Source organism: Cotesia glomerata, linkage group LG2, assembly GCF_020080835.1.
Source record: "Cotesia glomerata isolate CgM1 linkage group LG2, MPM_Cglom_v2.3, whole genome shotgun sequence".
Classification (NCBI taxonomy): Eukaryota; Metazoa; Arthropoda; class Insecta; order Hymenoptera; family Braconidae; genus Cotesia; species Cotesia glomerata.
Window position 1 is genome coordinate 14,171,552 of NC_058159.1, and position 22,434 is coordinate 14,193,985.

The following is a 22,434-nucleotide window of genomic DNA, read 5'->3' on the forward strand; positions in this document are numbered from 1 at the left end:
AGGTTTAGATAGTGATCAGATAGCAGAAAAGTACTGGATTAAAGTTTTCAATCTTAAGAATAAATTAGGTGCAACTTTATTTCCTAATTTAAAAATTGTCATGCGTTTGTTACTAGCTCTACCATTTTCAAATGCGAGTGTTGAACGCGTGTTCAGCGCTCTTAAAATTTGTAAAACAGATTTAAGAAATCGAATGGATACCGCAACTATCGTTAATAGTTTAGTTATTCGCGAAAGCATCGAAAAAGACGGTGGCTGTAAAGCTTTTAATCCCTACATGGCCAAAAAAATCTGAAGACTCACCATAAATATTAATTGATCAGTAATTTTATACTACTAACTACTATAACATAAATCTTGTGATTTAATGATATAATATTAAATAATATATTTTAAGTATAAATAATAATTAATCAGTCACTTTATACTACTAATTGAAATAGTATAAATCCTGTGATTTAATAATATCATTTTATATTATTTAAATAATATATTTTGAGTAAAAATAATAATTAATCAGTCACTTTATACTACTAATTAAAATAATATAAATCCTGTGATTTAATAATATCATTTTATTGAAGTGAAACTTCTTTAGAATCGTTGTGATTTCAAACCGGATGCAACGAAAAAACGACAGGTAAGAGACACAAATACAAAAATGTGTAGGATGAAGCCAGGGGAAAGAATGAGACAGAAATATACATACAATTTGTATATTATCGGTCTCTCCTCTTTGTGCCATACTTCGTAGCGTCCCCACTCCCGTCTTCTAAGCATAGTCGCCTGTAATTTGTGAGCCAGAGCGAGAGAGCAGATGTCAGTGTGTATGTATATTGCACACTGTTTAATACGTGCTTGTATTTGAGCATTTAACGTGTGTAGTGCATGTGAAAACTACGTGAGCTTACTGTACACTGTATGCGGCTGCGTATTACAGCGTTTTAGTAAGATAGCGTGGTGTGTTATTATTTAACTGTTTGTGAGTATTTTTATATCTTGTACTAAATAATAAATTTTATAAAATGCCGAAAACTAATGCCGAAATGTGTCGTCAATATCGACGCAAAAATGAAATTAAAATGAAAAAAAATTCAGCAAAAAGTTCAACAGAACGTAGTCGCGAGTTTCGTGCACGTAAAAAACAATTATTGAACAATCAAAATAGATGTTCAGATATAAGTGTCAATGTGACTGATGTAATAAATGGTAAGTGTAAATATTTTTTAATCCTGTTTTAAGTATAAACTAATATATCAATGTTTTTCAGACCGAAGAGCGTCAGTATCTACAATTGATCTACAACATGAATTTCGAAGGCTGAACTTGAATCGACTTGAGACAATTACAAATGTTTTATATGATTTCTTAAATAAAAGAAAAGGGATGTCACTGTTTACCTTTAACTGTCAAAGCTTACGAGCTCATGTACAAGATCTGCAACATGACAATATAGTGTCATCGTCAAATTTTTTAATTCTTTCGGAGACATGGATGAATAATGAAGATATTGTAGACATTCCAAATTTTAATATTGTTGTTAATTACAAAAGACCACGTACGAGGGCAGGCGGAGTAGCAATTTATCACAACGTAAATGATGGAGCCCGTGTTGTTACGCCACAAATGGATCTCAATGCACAACAGCTAGAATCATTGTCTGTTCAGCTTTCGAAAGTTGGAGAAATATGTGCCTGTGAGAGCAGAAATGACCAAGGAGATTTAATTTTGATCGTAGCAATTTACATCTTTCCCAACCAATCAATAAAATCAGTTATTGAATTTATACATGAAAATTTGATCAAATATACCCCAAAGGTATCGCGAATTCTCAAAAAGAATTATGATAAAATTCCGATGATTTTAAGTGGGGATTTTAACATAAATTTTGCATCAGATACAGCGCTTCCTTTGATTGAGTTTCTCGATACAACATTTTATTTAAAAATGTGTAACAATCGCACTCAATCAACTACAAGATCAAAAACGGTAATAGATGCAGTGTTCCAAAGATATATCAACCAAATTGAAACTAAAATATTTGTATCGTATTTTAGTTATCATAAGCCTCTTGTATCATTTGTTGAAACTGAAAATATGGAACTTGAGTAATAGATTATGTAACATATGTTAAATAAAATATAAAATATCTTTTAAAATTAATCAAAATACTTTCATTTTTGAACAATTAAACTTTGTAATTATCCTACCCTTGTTATAAATATTCATCTCATTCTTTTGTCGATTCACTGAAGTTTCACTTCTATCGTGTGTGAATCGCACACACACCTTTTTTATTTAAATAATATATTTTAAGTAAAAATAATAATTAATCAGTCACTTTATACTACTAACTAAAATAACATAAATCCTGTAATTTAATAATATCATTTTATATTATTTAAATAATATATTTTAAGTAAAAATATTAATCAGTCACTTTATACTACTAACTAAAATGACATAAATCCTGTGATTTAATAATATCATTTTAAATTATATTCAAATTTATTATGATTATATTATAAATATAATGTAACATTTTTAAATAAAGTTAAATGTGCATGTAATAAAAAACTTGAATAAAAATTTTATGAATATTAATTTTTTTTTTTCAAATTTGAATTTGGCGCTTTATTTTATTCGTTCGGGTGAATTCGGGTATTTCATCGAACTCCAACGGGTAATAGAAAAAAAATTATTGGCAACACTGATATAATTATGTATGATTATATATAATTGTATATAATTATATATGTCCCTCGCGGTTTTGATAATGCCGTAAAAATACCGTAATTTTTTGGCATTTATGCTCATGCCGTATATTTACCGTTATAATTCGGTAATAATGTGGTTAAACTATAGTTTTTTTGGCCAGTTTTTATACTGTAGTTATCCAGTATCCGAACAAAAACAGTTTTACTGTAAAAAAAAAGAAATAAAAATAATTTTATTTCTTTACAAAAAGATATAAAATAAAAAATTAAAAAATCCAAGTAACTGATATGGTTGTATATGATTTTCGGAAATTAAAAAAAAATTTTGTTGTAAATTTAAAAATTAAAAGAAACAATTTTGGAACGTATTTAGTGTGCGTGGTTACGAAATATTTCACTTTTTATGAAATTCCTAAAATCTATCTACTAGGACTTTTAAAAAAAATTGAAGTACACAATGACGTACACACCAAGTACGTTCCAAAATTGTTTCTTTTAATTTTTAAATTTACAACAAAATCTTTTTTAATTTCCGAAAATCATATACAACCATATCGGTTACTTGGATTTTTTAATTTTTTATTTTATATCTTTTTGTAAAGAAATAAAATTTTTTTTTCTTAGTAGTCTTATGAACGTGGACTTGGCGCGATTTTTTTTTACAGTGAAACTGTTTTTGTTCGGATTTCAGTATTTTTTGTAATTATAATAAAAATTGACAATTTTAAAGAAGTACGAGCACTAAGACAACTTTCGATAAAAGGCTTGATTTGTTTTTAACATAAAGTTTAAATATATCTAAACAAATTCCGAAAATTTGAAAGAGATTGCCTGATTATTTAAATAAATAATTAACTTCAAAGTTGAGCAATTTAACATTGGTCTTATGGGGTAACCTTCAAGCATTGATACATTTCTGTATTTTTCTCGTAAAACTGTCGGTGAATATTTTTAAAAAACTTATGGATGAAAGTGCATATATTAGTGATGAATTTAATTCAAAAAAATTGACACTTACCCGACTAATCAAAGTGTATTAATTAAAAGAAAAATAAATGCCGCCATTAGTCAATGTTAAATGTATATCTATATATTGAGAAAAATTATATGGCTATTGCTCTCCACTTACCGCGATAGAGTCGATACCTATCCCCACCCCGCCTAGCGCTCATACTTCCTTAATTTAATACATTTCCGGTGGAAAACTATCCCCATTAAGCTATAGTTCATGTAAAAGTTATTCTTGCGCCGCCTGGCGTGTGTAATTTCAAGCTGTCAAATATATTTTTTTCACTGTAGTTTCCCATCTATTATAAGATTAGCATGCATCCTTATATTATTTAGTCTCTGGCCGTCCGCTTTTTACATAAAAAAAAAGTTAAAATCTAAAAATCTGAGTCGCTATAGTTTGTGTTGATTATTTTTAATAATTTTAAATAGAAATTATAAAGATAATTGATAATAATCAAGTAATACGCGTAATAAAAAGCATGAACTACTATTATAAAATATCAAAAAAAAAAAAAAAAATCAAAATAAATTTGAAAAAAAATTTGTAACCTTAAAAAAACCGTTCTGCTTACGGTATATACATACTCGGTAGTTTGGCTTGAGAACGGAACTTGGCGCCAGACTATCGAGTCTGTTGATATATACTGATGTACTTATGCTGTACAGTTACCAAGAATATACTGTACAATTACCGCATTAATGCCCAAATTTTACCCAAAAAATTCCAAATAATTACCGTAATAATACAGTAATTTTGCCGAATATTTTCTAATATAATAGACAATTATTAAAGATTTGGTTTTAGTTTTAGTTCACTTCTATGTTAGAAATGACTAAAATGGAAAATTTCCAATTTTGCTTTTTATTCTCCATCGCTACTTTGCAAAAACAAATACTGTTTTTGAATAAATACTATGTAGAATATTATTTTTTGATTAGGTATTTAGTGGTAATGAATATAAAAGAATACATATCGACGTTCTAATTAGCAAATTGTCTAATTCCATTTTAGAGAATCTTCCGTTTGTACGAAAAAAACAATTAGTTCAAAATTTATTATCACTTTAAAAAACCATTTAATATCATTAATATCTAATACAGGTATAATATTTTGGTTTAAATCATTCAAATAATTTATAGTTGGACTATTGCTACATCAAAATGTTAAAAAATCACCCTTGAAAAAAAATAAGGAGTTAGACGAATTGCTAATTAGACTATCGATATCTTAAGAACATGTAGGACAGAGAATATTCAAATTTTGGACAAAATACTGAGACGCTTTTTGACCAAGTAATTTTTGAACAAAAAATTATTAAACTTGGCCGGAGTATGTTAACAATAGTCCTTCGTAAATTGATTCTTCTATTTTTAAATTTAATCATTGAAAAAAAATAACAAAATGATAAATAAATAGGTAGAGTTCGCGCGTAAAACTGCCTTATCTCCGGGCCCATCATATATTCAAGTAAATAAACTTTACTATAAAAAAATTACTCATAAACTTACAACCAATATAATTTTTGAGATTGATTTAATTTTTTGGTTAATCTTTACTTTAGTTAAGATTACTTATAAGACAGAATTATTAAAGCGCAACTAGGTTTGAATAGAAAACTAATTATCAACAAAAAATTTTATTTACTATAGTAAATAAATTATAGTTTAATTTTTTTGAACAGTGTTGGGAGTACTGACACTCAGCCTGATAATCTTCAGTGCATTTTATGTGTTTCAAATAAACAATCCGATATATTCAATTGGCATTTGTTATCACTAGTCCAAACTGAATTACCGACAACAGGCTGTATTACATGCTCTTAAGTAAATACATTCTAATTTTAATTTCAATTTTTAATTTCTCACTTAGAAAATTGCAAATTTTCTAAAATCGAAAAGTTATATTGTTTCACATATATAATTATATTATTTAATTTTAAATATGCTCATCGTCAGATGGACGGTGTAGCTTAATGTATATAGAATAAGCAAAAGGATAATATAGTATAGACCGGGTAGCTCAAATGGTAGAGTAGCCGACATGTCCTCAGGAAGTTTTAGGTTCGAATCCCAGTTCGAGCGTTATTTAATTTTACACCATTTTTTAAGTATGATTTTAATACAGTCATTTTACCGCCTTATTACCATAAATATGCCGCATTTTCAGCGTAAATGTATCGCATTTTGAGCGAAAATATTCCGCATTTTTAGGGTAAATATTTCGCATTTTGAGCGTAAATTATTTGCATTTTTACGGTAAATGTTCCGTAATGTTTCGATAAAAAAACTGACCAAAACAACCGAAAAAATGCTGAAAAAATACCGCATTAATACTGTATAATTGCGACATTTTTTCGGCATTTACGAAACCGCTAGGGGTGATTCCATATATAATCATATATGATTATATACAATTATATATGATTATATAGAAAAATTTTTTCTTGGGTATTATCAAACTTCTATCAGACAAGCATAAAAAAGCTATCTCTTTGAGCTCAGAGAGCTCAAAATAATACAGAAATTGTATTTTTGAGTTCGAATAGCTCAAAAACATCAGAAGTGCAATTTTAAGCGCCTAGCTATTGAATTAGCGGGAAGTTGCAGGGATGGCCTTCAGGGTCAACCGTTTTTCTAATTTCGTTTTAAATGGTTTTATTACTCGAAAAATTTTTCTCTCTCAAAATCTTGAACCTAGAGAATTCAAGCCTCAAATGCTTTCTTATAGTTTCCATACGGCTATTTTTCTCAATGATCCAGCTATCTGATAAATCGCTAAAAAATTTTTTTTAATCGCTTAATTTTTTCCAGTAGTTTAAATATAATTATCTATGAGATTATACATTATCATATACAGTTATGTATGATTAATTATCATTACATATAATTATGTATAAAAATTTTTTCTCGGGTATGAACTATCATTATTCATAAGGGCGTTCGAATGGCGGAGTAATTTTTATTCGCAGCAAAATTCAAACATTAATAATGAATTGTAAAGATAATCTGATGGCATAACTCTTCGGGTAGGGTGCTTTTTTTTCAACTATTTTTTTTTCAGTACCATCGTGAAATTTTGTTGCAAGTACACAAAAAAAAAATACCCTGAAAGTTTGGGCCCTTAATATTAATATTAAGACCTTGACCACAGGCGTTTAAAGATTTCCCCTTAAGGGAGTATTCTACTGTAGAGGCATGAATTTCGCCCGGTTTTAGAAGCGCTGTACGAAGGAAACAAAAAATATTTTTACAATCAATTTTTTTATCATTTGTTTATTGATGTTTTATTATTACATAAAAAAATTATTAAAAAAAAAAATTAAAATTGACAAAGTTATGAGCAGTCAAAGTGGGGGGTCAAAAAAAAAGAGGGTGTCCTGGCGTGCATTATTCCAACCCTCCTGGTGATCTGGAACATAAAAAACAGACGGATTCTTAATTACTATAGATGCCGCTATCGTATAACCTTTGGACAAGTTAAAAAAAAATTTTTTTTTTAAATGGCGGCAGTTTGAAAAAAAAAATTTTTTTTTTTTCATATTTTTTTAATAATTCCGAATTTTTTAAAAATACTAAATGAGAAGTTATAGTTTTGGGCAGGGTTCACGAGATGAAGTGACGTATAGAGAACATCCTCTTCAAATTTGAAGTAAATCAGTTCATTAGAACTCGAGATATCCTTACCGCCAGCTCGAAAAAAATAGTTCCGAGAAAAACGCGTTCAAAGTTTTGAGACAAGTTTTCGACAATTTTACTTGTAGAATGGTACAGAATACTTACATATTTTCAATCGGCGATTCCTGTTCCATATAAAAATCCTTCCTCTACTTCAAAATGCTCATTCTCCGATGTTCTCTTGTGAAGACGTGCAGTTCTACCCTCCTTTGACGCCTCTGAAGTCCGGAGTTCCGAGCGCTCGATACGCGCTTCGTTCCGTCTCACTGCAAAAGCATTAGCTTCTGGGCCAATCGTGATTCCCATAACATCTAAGAATTTTAATATAGGTATAAAACCTTCATTAAAAATACTAACTGCGAAGAAAGTGGCAATTTCAATTGTCTTCGGTCCAGCGTGAATGTGCTTCGGAGCAAAAGTCCAAATTAACGAATTCAAAGATTCGTTATTATTTTGGGTTTCAGAACCCAAACATCGATCCTTTGAAAATATGAAAAAAAAAATTAGGAAAACGGTTGACCCTAAAGGCCATCCCTGCAACTTCCCGCTAATTCCGTTAATACCTGGCCGCTTTTTTGAGCTCGTCGAGCTCAAAAGTACAATCTGTGTGTTGTTTTAAGCTCTCCGAGCTCAAAAAGATACCTTTTCTATGCTTTTGAGCTCTTTGAGCTCAAAAGTCGGATAGAAGTTTCATAGAACACTATTTTTTGAATGTTCATACCGCAATAACTTTTGAATGAATGAACCGATTTTTATACGGTTGGCGGCATTCTACGTAGTTTTTTAAGCCTTATAAATAATTTCAAGTTTCAATTGGTCAAACTAGAAATTTCGGAGTAACTCTAAAAAAACACTTTTTTCGGTTTTCTTTCGTTCACGATATCTCTCGAACGAATCAACCGATTTTGACCGGATTGACGGCGATCGACGTGGTTTTTCAAGGTTGAGAGCTGATTAGTTTTTGGAATCGATCGGTTGAGCCGTTTAAAAGTTATCCCAAAAAAACCACTTCAGAAAAAAATTTTTTTCCTACTTTTTTTTAGATTTCTCCAAATTTCTCAAAATCTATGGGTCAGAATCGGTTCAAATTAATAGGAAATCTAAGTTTGGCGAAGCCCTTTCGAATGGCACCAACCGAGATGAAATCGGTTCAACCATTCAAAAGTTATAAGAGGTTTACATACTTACACACACATACACACACACACACACACACACACACACACACACACACACACACACACACAATGGCAGCTCCAGTGGGACGCTGCAGAAAAAGGAAGATGGACGTATCGTCTTATACCGAGGATCGACGACTGGTTGAACCGGAGTCATGGAGAGGTTAACTACTACCTTACGCAGATGTTGTCAGGACACGGCTGCTTCCGAGCCTATCTTCACCGCTTTAAGCACGACGATTCTCCGGAGTGCCCATCCTGCCCAGGTGTCGCTGAAGACGTGGAGCACGTGATCTTTGCATGTCCTCGTTTTAACCAACAGCGCGATGAATTAGAGAAGATTCTAAAAAAGAGAATTCAACCGGAGACAATAGTAGAAGAAATGCTGTCATCAGAAGCTGTCTGGAACGCCACAAGCACCTTTGCCACTGAAGTGCTTACAGAGTTGCGGTCCATCGAGAGAAAAAGAGCAGAAAACAGAAACTAGAAGGGAGATAGAAATAAAAAACATCTTAGCCACCAGAAGGAAGAGCGGCAGCTAATTCCTCCCCCCGCGAAGAAATGCCTTACGGCGGTACCATGGGGGATCAGAGGATAGAAGAGAAAGGGGTTTAGGGTTTAGTGGGTAGGGGCGCCAGCGTCGAGTTTTAGTATGACGCTGCGTCGAGTCGCCACATATCCAGGCCAAACATCTATGCAGAACATCTATGCAGTACATTTATAAAAAACATCTATGCCTGGAATGCGTAAAGAGCATTCCCCCCCCTTACAAGGAAAAAAAAAAAAACACACACACACACACACACACACACACACACACACACACATATGCATACAGACATAGTGACACCCTCGCGGGAATAGTCAGAAAAGCTTCCTAGGACCTCAAAACGTCGAGATCTGATGAAAACTCGATTTTCGAAAAACGGGGTAAAACCAATAACTTCCCGATTTTTGAAAATTTTCAATTTTCTTAGCAGGAAGTTAAAATTTTTTCGATTTTTTCAAAATTCTACAGTAGAATAAGGTAAAAGCCCCAATAGATGATCATGTACCAGTATATGATCACTCCATGTATTGTATACCTATGTTTATGAATATAGATATACAAATACATGGAGTGATCATATACTCGTACGTGATCATCTATTGGGGCTTTTACCTTACTCCCTTAAAAAAAACAGAGAAATTTTTATTTTTTTATGTTTAAATTTCTATAGCTCAGTGGCATTTCACAGCATTGCTTCGACCATGGACGGGTTTTTTTCAGAATTGAATGTTCTACAAAAGTGTCCATTGCGGCCAAGCCGTAACTTGAACCGGCGAGGTAGTACATGCCTCTAACTTGATTTTTCCATGAAATTAGCGTTTTTTTGCATTTATCTCGTGAATGATAAGAGCTACAGAAAAATGTGAATGACAAACTTGTAGAGCATTCAATTTCCTACAAAAAAGGTCCTGAGCAACAAGTTACTTAAATAAAAATTTTCAGAGATATTTAATGATGAATTTTTAGTAATTTCAAATGTTTATCGAAAATTGCGTCAAATTATAAAAAATATCTTTTAAAAATATCTCTGAAAATACTGATTTTAGCGACTAAAATCTTGACTTTTTCAACATCCATTGTGCCAAGGAAAATTTGACATAATTCTAAGAGCTCTTTGTAGTCATCTCGAGGTAAGATTGAGCACAAAAACTCTTGAACTTTAGCATTTGTTTCTTTAACCTTCTTTAATAATTTCTGAGGAATTTTATTTCCTGCTAAGAAATTCTTATATTTGGTTTTATCGAGAGTACTCCAATTTTCCTGGAACTTCTTAAACAATGGAACGTTTGGCCCATCAGTACCTGGTATTTTCGTAATAAAAACACAATTCAAAACTAGCTCGTAAATGTGATGTCTGCAAGGTAAGTACAAAAGTTCCGTTTGTAACATTTGCTCCAAAATAATCGCCGCTCCACTTCGACTTCCCAGATTTGAGGGAGTTGTATCACAACAAACAGCTTTGATATTATCAGTTAATCCCCATTCTTGAACCACATTGAAAATTGCTTGTGCCTGTGTAATTCCTTTCCCATCTGGTAACGCTGGTACGCTTAATATTTTTTCTATGGTATTACTTCTAACTATGATTGGTACTCGATCGACCTTTTTGCAAGAAAAACCATCATGTATCAACTTTCCATCCCAATGCACTACCGTCGGACCAACTTCAATCTCGCCAAATTCTCGTTTTATTCATTCAGCAGCTTCTTTTCTAAATTTCGATCGGTATTCATTGAATGACGTTTTGTTCAAAATTAAAGCACTAGTATTAACTCCCAGGGCTTCTGATATAACTGATATTAGTCGAACAGAATTTCTATAAGAAATATTGCAACTATCTAAGGCAGCCACAACGTCTTCAGTAAAAATATTAATAGTTCCTCTCTCATTTTTAGCTTCATAATTTCGTCCTTGAACTTCAAACATTGACAGCGTGCTTTGGTGCGAAGTAGTTGTAGTTGTCTTACCACTTAAAGCTTGCTCACCACTCAAAGGCGGCTCGCTAGTACTTTTAGAGCTTGATGGTAAAGTCACATCTAAAGAGTTAATAAGAAAATTATCATTCCAAGTTTATCAAATCATACAATATTTCTTACTTTAAACAAATACTTTTATTAACTACCTGAATTTGAACGATATTCATCATCGGTTATCAAATTAACATTATTATCGTTTCCGGATATATTTTCATCTGACGTTTGAGTCGTATTGGTATGATCTTGCTCGAATATCGGTTTTTCTGAAATTAATAAAGTATTTTAATATCCAATATTTAAACTACATCTGAATTAGTATGCTCGTTGAATACTCTTACTTACCTAATAACTGACGAGTATTACCAATTTCTTTGCACACGCGTAAATGATATTTTCTATCTGTTTTTTGGTCAAATAAAAACTTTAACGCTTCACTATCAGCTATATCTTGAACGTTTCCGTGTGCGATGTCAAATAATGTTTCAAGAAACTCAGAAAACTCGCGTTCTACTGTTGGATTTGGATTTTTTTGTAAGTTTCTATACTTATAATACAGTTTTTCGACTTTTTTTACACATCTTGAAACATTTTGTATTTTAATTCCAGCTCTAGACCAAAATTTAGTAACTTCTCCAATAACAAATTGATAACTTGCTGTAAGTGTTTTTTTTGCTTCTCTTGTTTGATAAAATAACAATTGTAGTACTTGTTTGTTAGTTGGTAATTTGTTGCCGCTGATTGTTTCGGTTGGTTCTCTCAAAAGAAACATTGGATTTCTCAAGCTCACAGAAGTATTCATTTTTTTTTTTGAAAAATTATATTAAACAGTATTTTTGCTGAATGAGTTAACACTAATAAAGTTTATCAAACAAACATTTCACCGAGAGGTTATAGACTCAAAGGATATGAAGTTCTCTCACGTTACTCACAGATGGCGTTAGATTATAAAACAAATAGATTTAAAACGTAATTGCTTTTAGTTTTTTCGTTTAATTGCCTTAAATTCACAAATTTTAAAAAAGAAAATTATTTAAACACTTAAATTTATGTAGAATCACGTTTATATACGGCCTATTAGAGTTACTTTATAATTTTATTGCAAACAAAAAGCGATAGTAAATAAAAAACAGGAACATGATGAATTTAATTATGAATACAACTTTATCGTTGAATAACTTTTAAACCGTAAATTTTATCGCAAAAAGCATTCAAATCTTTTTTGAAGAGCGTTAAATTTCCTACAAAAAACAGCTGTCAAAGTATTTTTAGCCACATTTGTTTCGGTGGAAAAAAATTAACTGCAAAAAGTGCAAAAATCCCATGTTATTTAAATGGGAAATGTATTATGATTCAGGCATGGGTTAATGTGAATATTAAGGGCTGGTTTGGGTCGGATATTTTTTTTTAGGTCATAACCTAAAAATTTGAGGGGCGTTCGCAGAACAAAATCCAATTTGGGAAATAACGGACACCCTAATATACATACTTATATAAAATATACATACAATATATTAGTCTATATATGATTATATATATTTTATATAAAAATTTAGATATAATCATATGTAATTATATATAATTCTATATATTTAATATAGAATCATATATAAATATATATGATTAGGCAAATTCATTTTTTCCCGGGGTGCTTATATATTTTAAAGAATTTCATTTATTACTTAAGTAAATAGCATCTTTGAGATTTAAACGATAAATACCAATAATTATTGGTGTTTATCGTTTAAGGGGTTAGGGGTAGTCAGAGGCACGAAAAAATGAGAATTTTCAGTATTTTTTTTTTGCTATTAAATCATGTTATTTTACAAAAGTAGTAATATGGCATTATTATACAATGTTTTGACTTGGTCACGAAAATTTCAAAAAAAAAAAAAAATTTAATTTCTAAAGTTATAGCTGTCTGTGTTGACCCAGTTCCAAAATAAATAATAGTTTAAAAAAACTAAAAACACGCTTTTTATAGAAAACCAAACTAAAAAATAGAAAATAAATTTAAATTAAGAATAGTGTTAAAAATTTCAATAAATATAAATTAATAATAGTGTAAATAAAAAAAATGTATTTTATTTTAAAAAAAGCGTGAGGTGCATGGTGTCAATAGTTATAAATATTTTATTGACAGATATGAGTAGAGTGATTATCATTTTGATAATATCTTAAAAAGCACCCCACGCTTTTTTAAAATAAAATACATTTTTTTTATTTACACTATTATTAATTTATATTTATTGAAATTTTTAACACTATTCTTAATTTAAATTTATTTTCTATTTTTTAGTTTGGTTTTCTATAAAAAGCGTGTTTTTGGTTTTTTTAAACTATTATTTATCTTTTACTTTTTAGTTTGGTTTATTTATAAAAGCGTGATTTTTTAGTTTTTTTAAACTATTATTTGTTGATTATCAAAAATATTCAGGCGCGCAAATTACCCACGGAGAGTTACATACTGACATACTGACATACTGACATACAAGTGAAGCTAATAAAAAATAATTATTTATAAATATTATAAATATGGGGAATCAGAGTTCGATTTCGGAGAGCGAGCCTGAGAAACGGCTACCAGAACCAAGGAAGGCCGCAGGCGCGCAGATTACCCACGGAGAGTTACTGACAAACTGACATACAAACTGACATTCAAGTGAAGCTAATATAAAGCGTGTAAAAAGGTCCTTGCGGTGACAATCATAAGTCCTTGGAGATTCATCTAAAATCAATCGGATGAAAAAAATTAGTTTTATAAATAGATAATCCTGGGCCTGATCGAAGGATTTTTTTTTTTCAAAAATTAACAAAATGGCGGCCTCAGGAAATTTTTGTCTAGATTTTTGGGAAAAAATCAACAGTTAATTGGTCTTAAAAAATCGAAATTTTTGAAAAAAAAAAATCCTTCGATCAGGCCCGAGTTTATTATGTATTCTAAAAGCTGTATAAATTTTATTAAAATCTACTGAGCGGTTTTCGAGTTACAGTTGTCACCAGTTCAAAAAACATAGTTTTGAGAAAAACGCGTTTAAAGTTTCACACTAGATTCACGTACAGAAATACGAATTATTAAATTATTTACATCGAGTCATCTATTCCTGGGCCATATAATAGTTCTTCAGCCATTGTGGAAGTTTCCAAAACATCAATTTGCTGTTGCCTACGAAGCATTCTGCCTTCCCGAGTGTTGTCGTTGGCGCGCTGATCTGCCACTTTCACACGTGCAGCATCCAATTTTTCAGCATACCGATGGGAATTAGACCCACAATTAAGTCCTAGGGTATCCATAATCATTAATAATGAATTTGTACCTTCATTAAATATACAAGTAGCTATGTATGCAGCAATTTGTACGATAGTAGAACTAGTATTCACGGTTTTTGGGCATATTTTCCACACTAGTTGGTTGAAGCTCTCATTATTATTCTGATTGAATCCACCTACACATCTTGAAAGTAAATTATCATTACTGAGATCGTCGTAAATCGGTTTAATAGCTCTTAAAACATCAGGAGGTAAGGGAGAATAATCTTGAGTATGAGTATCAAGCTCTCCACTTGCTTCAGCGCGCTGGTAAGAGCACCAAGAATCTTCGCCTTTGAGACACATATCATGATTCGGATTTTCATCAGTCGAACCGTAGTGGTAAAAAGTTGCCATAATAGCAGATTTCATATCTTCAATAGAATCGCAATGACGACGTATTGATAAACCATAGTACACAGTTAATTTGTCTATTACTTTTCCTGTAAGCCTACCTCTACCACCAAGACCTTTTTGTTTAGTTTTCAGAGTACGCAGTCGAGTCCCCATCCACTTCTGAACATGGCCTATACATTCCTTTTTATTTATGGTTGTATTTTTGTAAGGATCTGCTTTTATAATTCCAGAATAGGTTTTCGAATCACCATCGCCAATGTAGTTTGTATATTTAACTCCATGTTTTGTTTCAGACTGCTGAAACATTTCAATCATCGCATCCACCTCCATTTTCCCCGAAGACCCCTTGTGATTAGCACTACACTCATTTTCATGCGATTCATACTGAATAATTACTGAAAGAGCGGAAAAGCGGGGATCAGGTTTAGGCCTGGATATCTCAATTAAAACGCGTAAATTATTATAAAAAATAACACTAGGAATTTATTTACATTAAATACACTCAATATTTAATATATTTAATAGCGGATTGTTAAGATAAAAGCGGATTTATAAATTACAGCGTGGTTTGCAAAAGCGAAGCCGGTTGACACGTGGTTGAACACTTTGCTGGCACTGAAAAAGCGGTGAAATAAATGCACTGTTAACACAAATTACCTATAACAAACTAAAGCGGATTATTAACAATTAATTTAAGCAAATTAAATTATAAAATAAGCGAAATGCGGTTTATTAACGAAAAGCGAAAGTAAAGAAAAACTAATGGCGACTTGATGCAGCGAAAGATAATAACAACAGTCCGTCTTCTTCCTCGTTGAGTTGGGGAAGAAGGCTATTGCGCATGTCTAGCGGGAGCGATCAGCCAATAAAGCGGTCGATTCATGGCGTGATCGAGAGGCTGATTTTCTATTGGCGGTTCGATTTTTGCGGGAACTAGCGGTGGACAGGTGCGTCTCTTGAATTTAGGAGTCCCCCAGGAGCGAGTTAATCGCTACTGGGCCTTGTTCGCCGAACATTCTCTCCCGGGTTGGCGGCTGCGTCGACAAGATCATCTTCTTCATGCGTTAGTGGCAGGACACAGAGCTTTGTAATTGGACGTAACAGCTCTGTGTTAATTGTATTAACAGTTACTACGCGGATTTGTCCATCTTCACCTGGATGGACAGCAATTACTTTGGCTAATGGCCACTTGGTTGGCGGGAGATCCTCAGTGGTGATCAGTACAACTGAACCCACCTTGATCTGGTTGCGTCGATGATGCCACTTTGAAATGGCCTGGTAGCGGTGGATGCAGTCCTGGTAGTAGCGTTTCCAGAAATGTTGAACCATTTGCTGGACTTGTTCCCAGTGCGAGAGCCGAGCAGGTTGTAAATCTGTCAGCGATGGCTCTGGGATAGCGGTCAGTGACTGTCCGATTAAGAAGTGACCTGGAGTCAGTACGGCCAGGTCAGCAGGATCATCATTCAGCGGTGTGAGCGGTCTGGAATTCAATATGGCTTCAATTTGAGCCAGTAGCGTTGAATATTGCTCAAGCGTCAACAGCGAGTCTCCGATTGTTCTTCGAAGGTGAAATTTGATAGATTTCACAGCGGCTTCCCATTTTCCTCCAAAATGTGGAGCTCCAGGCGGATTGAATTTCCAGTTCGTGCCATCTTGAGCGATCAAGGTTGATAATTCTCGTAACGTGCGGGATCCTGCAGCGAATAGTCGTTTCAGCTCTTTATCTGCTCCTACAAAATTGGTTCCACAGTCTGAATATAGCGTGTGGCAGATACCTCGGCGACTAGTGAAGCGGCGATAAGCGGCAATGAAAGCGGCAGCGGTGTAATCAGTTACTAGCTCTAAATGTACAGCTGAACTGAACATGCATACAAAGACGGCAATCCAGCCTTTGTATGTTTTTGCTCCACGTCCTTGAAACGTTTTCAGCGTGATAGGTCCAGCGTAGTCGAGTCCTGTATGCAAGACGGCTCGAGTTGGCTGTACTCGTGCGGCGGGTAGTTGACCCATCAATTGTTGAGCGCGTTCTCCACGGTGTCTCGTGCAGATAACGCAGCGTAAAATAAATGATCTGACTGGAACACGGCCTCCAATGATCCAGACACTCTTGCGTAAGTCAGCGAGCGTAAGCTGAGTACCTCCGTGAAGCGTTTTGCGGTGCGAATCATCAATCAAAATTGATGTAAGCGGTAATTGTCGCGGTAGAATCGCTGGATGCCTCTCTTCTGGGTCCAGCAATGCGTTTTTCAAGCGGCCACCGACTCTCAGGACCCCCTGATGGTCGATGAACGGAGTCAGTTTAGTGATGCTGTTATTTTTAGGCAGACCATCACCATCTTGTAGCGTGTGAATCTCTCTAGCGAAGTATTGTCCTTGAGTGAACTTAATCAAGGTCAATTTAGCGCGCTCCAGGTCTGATGGAGTAAGCGGGTAGGCCAGCGAAGATTGTGGAACTCTTTTAAAGCGGTCGATGGCACGATGCCAGATGCTAAGCTTCCGTAGCAGTGGAAACAGCTGCGTGTAATGCGACAGTAATTGTTGGAGCAGGCAATTTTCTGCTTTCCAAGTTACTAGTGTCAGACCTTGGCGTTCTTCTCGATGCGTTGCATTGTCGGTTGGAGGCTCCAGAGTGGGCCAAGAGGATTCTGGTTCATGAAGCCAAGTTGGTCCATGCCACCAGAGAGCGTGTTGTTTCAGTTTTAGCGTAGGTATACCTCTTGAAGCGCAGTCAGCGGGGTTCTGTTTTCCTGGAATAAATTTCCAGGAGACATCTCGAAGCGTTTCTTGGATTTTTCCCACTCTATTGCGGACGAATGTCTTCCAGCGGATTGCTGGACTTTTAATCCATGCGAGAGTCACGGCGGAGTCAGTCCAGAGATTGATCCTGACATTTTCAAGCGACTGAACTTCTTTGACATGAAGTATCAGTTGTGTTAGCAACCATGCGGCAAATAATTCCAAGCGTGGGATTGTCATGGTCTTCAGCGGTGCTACTTGCGTTTTTGAACACAAAAGTGAGACCTTTGTGTTCCCATCAGCGTCAGTGACTCTCAAATAAACAGCGGCAGCCATAGCGTTTTGCGAAGCGTCTGAGAACCCGTGCCATTCCATAGTTGCTCCAGGTGCTATATTATTCCAGCGTGGAATGCGGATGGATTCGATGTTTCGAAGATCCTCGCGGTATCCAGTCCATTTGTGAATGAGTGATGGTGACAATTGTTCATCCCATGACACTCTATCTAGCCACAGATCTTGCATAAAGATCTTGGTTTTGACGACTATTGGTGCGAGAAGTCCTAGCGGATCATACAGCTTAGCGATTTCAGACAAAATAGCTCTTTTTGTCTTGGGCGTCTGTGGCGGTAGCGTGTACTTGAACTGGAGAGCGTCAGTGCGTGAATTCCAGTATATGCCCAGGACTTTTACTGGTGCATCACTGATTTCTTTAAGCGGTGTATTCAGCTGCTTTTCTGGAGCGACTTCAGCGAGTAACCGTGGACTATTGCTAGCCCATTTGGCAAGCGGGAAGCAGCCTGCTGCACACAGAGTTTTTGTTTGTACTGCAGCCTTGATAGCGTCTTCTTCGTTGTCTGCTCCACCGTAGATGTCATCTACGTAGCGTGTTTTCAACATTGGAGCAACAGCTAGCGGAAAGCGGTGTCCTTCATCCTTTACTAGTTGGATAAGCACACGTACTGCGTCAAAAGGTGCACTAGCGGTTCCGTATGTGACTGTCTTGAGACAGTAAGCGTCTACTAAGTCATTCTCATCTATCCAGAGAATGCACTGAAGCGGGCAATCAAGCGAGTCGACCTCAATCTGTCTGAACATCTTGGTGATGTCAGTAGCAAATAGAATCCTGCTGCAACGGATTCTCAACATCACATCAAAAATGTCAATTTGCGTTTTGGGTCCTGCGTGGAGAATGTCGTTCAATGAAATTCCTGTAGATGTTGCACAGGAACCATTGAACACTGTGCGGAGCTTCATAGTGGCACTATCAAGCTTCAATACCCTATGGTGAGGCAAGAAGTAAGCGTTTGCGGGCAATTCGTTGACTGGTACTCGTACTATGTGTCCTAGTTGAATGTATTCTGCCATGAATGCACGATACATGTCAAAATATATTCTTTCTCGCGACAAGCGAGTTATTAATCTGCGGATTGATCCCATGGCTGCGTTGATAGAGTCGCCAAGTTGACTCTCGGGGACTTTAAGCGGTAATCTCACTACGTAGCGTCCATCAGGCTGTCGATAATGCGTTTGACGAAAGTGAATTTCACATTCGTCTTCTTCAGCGGTGTTGAGCGGTGAATTACCTGATGGAACCTCTTCCTGTTCCCAAAACTTAGCGATAGCGTCTTGTAATTCAGTATCTACTGACGCATGTAGTGCTGCGTGTGATGTTGAAGCGTGTTTAGTGGTGACAGCTCCATAGACAATCCAACCAAACGTGGTGGATTGTGCAATAGGAGCATTGCGAGGTCCTCGTTGAATCTCTGCGTTCATGATCTGTGCGGCTGGTGATGCATCTAGAATAATATCTACAGGGCGTGGCTGTAGATACTGCGAGTCAGCGAGCTTGAGATTCTCAAGATGCGGCCATGTCGGATCAGCGATCACGAACGATGGAAGATCTACCGTCAGTGTCGGTTTTGGCTGACCCAAATCCTAACTGGTCACGGTTGTTTTAGGGAATATCAATTCAAATACGAACACACGGAGAGTAGGTTCTGCGACGAGTGTAGGGAGAAGGGAAATGGAGAAAGGGTCGACAACGTGGAGCACTTAATGCTCGAATGCCTTGAGTACGAGCCTCAACGCGAGGTGCTCAAGGACATATGGGGTGGGAACGCGGAGTGGGTGAATGTAGCGCGTGCGATTGCCACATCCCAAAGTAACTTCAAGCTTTTAAAAGATTTCAGCAAAGTAGTAGTATGTTGCAAACTATTGCAGACCCAACTAGCTAATGAAAGCGCGATAAGGGACGAAGCTCAGGCATCCACCTAGGTAGAGTCGGAGCGCCTAGGCAAAAGCGATATGCTCCACACAATTGTGAGGATAGTATAGAGCTTTGGATGACTGCCGTAGAATAAGATAGGGAACCAAAAACTACACAAGTGCCCGGGCACCCCACAGACGCAAACACTTACTCGTAAAGTCAATTTACACACAACACACTACACATACAACACGGTCTTCTATCGACTCCGCCTCCCCGTGGTCCCCGCTGGATACTGCTCACATTCTGCGGGTATATTTCGATGTACCCACAGGGAATGGGCTGCCAGAGGAGTCGATGAGAGTTGCACACATTTGCAAAAAACACGTAACTCTCAAATGCTGTTCAATGAGTGTGTGCAAACACAAGAGGACAGCGGTCTTTCCTTGTCAGCGCTCTTGGTTGTGTATTGGTTAAGGTGAAGGTAGGACAAATATACGTGCGTGTATAGCTCTTTTGAGCCCAGGAAACGGCCTCTTCGGAGGTAGGCGAAAGCCTCACCATATATTCTCGTCAGTGTCGGTAGAATATGCATGGTGACATGCATTGATGCGGTCGTACACAGCGAACGAAGCTCAATTGTGCTCACACCTAGTGAGCTTCCTGCGGAGACATTGTCAATGCCCTTGAGCATGACCATGTCACGCTGTATCGGTTGTCCAAGCTTCTTGACGAGCGACTGTCTCATAAATGAGAGCTCTGAACCTTGATCAATCAACGCTCTGGCGGTGATTGGATTACCATGATGTGGGCGGACCTGGACTAAAGCGGTAGCTATCAATACTTGAGCAGAAAGCGAATCTGAAATAATCAACAGTTAATTTCAAGTTGTAAACGGTCTAAAGGGAACGATTAGTTGCCTGTGCGGAAGATGTAGACTGCGATGAAGCTGGTTTCGTTGGTGCATCCAAAATGGATGGACATGTAGTGACGTTGACCACATTTTCGGCAATCTTGAGCGGTCTTGCAATCTGCGGCGCGGTGCGGAACACGAAAGTTGAAGCACAAATTGCATTTTTCAACTATCTTGTGTAATTCTCCATAGCGAGGTTATTTAAGGCCCGAAGTCGAGTTTTCAGTCTTAATAAACGGAAAGTTCAGCGTACCGGTGTACGAATGACTATCAGGAGCAGCACCCGATGTGCTCTGCGATGCTCCTGACACTCGACCTTTCCTAGCGGTATTACACTTCACTTAACACAGCACAATTTTTAGCGGTATAATTAATTAATTTAATTGAGATAGAGCCAGCCTGATCCGGCTCGAGGGACCAATGAATAATTACTGAAAGAGCGGAAAAGCGGGGATCAGGTTTAGGTCTGGATATCTCAATTAAAACGCGTAAATTATTATAAAAAATAACACTAGGAATTTATTTACATTAAATACACTCAATATTTAATATATTTAATAGCGGATTGTTAAGATAAAAGCGGATTTATAAATTACAGCGTGGTTTGCAAAAGCGAAGCCGGTTGACACGTGGTTGAACACTTTGCCGGCACTGAAAAAGCGGTGAAATAAATGCACTGTTAACACAAATTACCTATAACAAACTAAAGCGGATTATTAACAATTAATTTAAGCAAATTAAATTATTAAATAAGCGAAATGCGGTTTATTAACGAAAAGCGAAAATAAAGAAAAACTAATGGCGACTTGATGCAGTGAAAGATAATAACAACAGTCCGTCTTCTTCCTCGTTGAGTTGGGGAAGAAGGCTATTGCGCATGTCTAGCGGGAGCGATCAGCCAATAAAGCGGTCGATTCATGGCGTGATCGAGAGGCTGATTTTCTATTGGCGGTTCGATTTTTGCGGGAACTAGCGGTGGACAGGTGCGTCTCTTGAATTTAGGAGTCCCCCAGGAGCGAGTTAATCGCTACTGGGCCTTGTTCACCGAACACATACCATTCCTCGAACTCAACAGTATTTCTTTTCTTTTTCCAATACTCACATAGCTTACAATAAGCACTTTTAATGTTTATATCAAGAATCTTTCCAGTATAATAGTCAATTATAGAAGAAACTCCAAATGACGATGTAAATCCCCGTTTTTGCCAGGTTCCATCTCCCGATACAGTCAAATCGTTCTTATTCTTATTTTCACTTATCGCTTCTTTTTCTTGATTTACAGCTTTTTTCATCAAGGCTTCTGCAACAGTTTTACCACAATCTAAAATGTACTTCAATAATATTGTATGCGTAGCTTTATCTAAAAAAGACGGCATGTCCATCAGGCCACAAAACTTGCACAAACCTTCGTATCCTATCCCTAGTATTCTCATCACAAAAATAAAACGTCTATTTATTTCATAAGAATGCCCAATGAAAGAGCAGGAAGGAATATATTCACTGTCACAGTTATTACATAAAACTACAATTTTAAATCCCAGCCCACGTGTACTAGCTGTTAGAAATTCAATGTTTCCATCACATTTCTTACATTTCACAAGAGCAGAAATGGCAGTGAATACCGTAATAAAATTAATTATTCGAAATTCAGAGATGCAACTTTCGGGTACATCGTTTTCAGTATTTTGTTTCAGTTTTTTAGACGATGTACTCCGAACACTTTCATCACGTTCCGCCGTTTTTGGGTTAAATATATTTTTTCGTTTCTTTGAATACGACAAGATGACAATAGAACCCTAAAAGGGGGTT

General features: G+C 35.6%; 3 protein-coding genes across 3 annotated transcripts; 1 reads left to right on the forward strand and 2 right to left on the reverse strand.

Annotated features, from left to right (window-relative positions):
- Window positions 1–725: 725 nt before the first annotated feature.
- LOC123260046 lies at window positions 726–2,163 on the forward strand. The gene is made up of 2 exons (XM_044720975.1): window positions 726–1,209; window positions 1,271–2,163. The coding sequence occupies exons 1-2, from the start codon at window positions 1,026–1,028 to the stop codon at window positions 2,110–2,112; spliced, it is 1,026 nt and encodes a 341-aa protein (XP_044576910.1). The 5' UTR covers window positions 726–1,025; the 3' UTR covers window positions 2,113–2,163.
- An 8,031-nt stretch (window positions 2,164–10,194) lies between these two features.
- LOC123258949 lies at window positions 10,195–11,906 on the reverse strand. Its single transcript, XM_044719206.1, has 3 exons — window positions 11,450–11,906; window positions 11,254–11,370; window positions 10,195–11,167 (listed from the first exon to the last, which is right to left on the reverse strand). The coding sequence occupies exons 1-3, from the start codon at window positions 11,904–11,906 to the stop codon at window positions 10,824–10,826; spliced, it is 918 nt and encodes a 305-aa protein (XP_044575141.1). The 3' UTR covers window positions 10,195–10,823.
- A 3,848-nt stretch (window positions 11,907–15,754) lies between these two features.
- LOC123258950 lies at window positions 15,755–22,058 on the reverse strand. Its single transcript, XM_044719207.1, has 3 exons — window positions 21,728–22,058; window positions 20,362–20,573; window positions 15,755–19,441 (listed from the first exon to the last, which is right to left on the reverse strand). Exons 1-3 carry the CDS (start codon window positions 22,056–22,058, stop codon window positions 15,755–15,757), a joined length of 4,230 nt encoding a protein of 1,409 aa, XP_044575142.1.
- Between the last annotated feature and the right edge of the window lie 376 nt (window positions 22,059–22,434).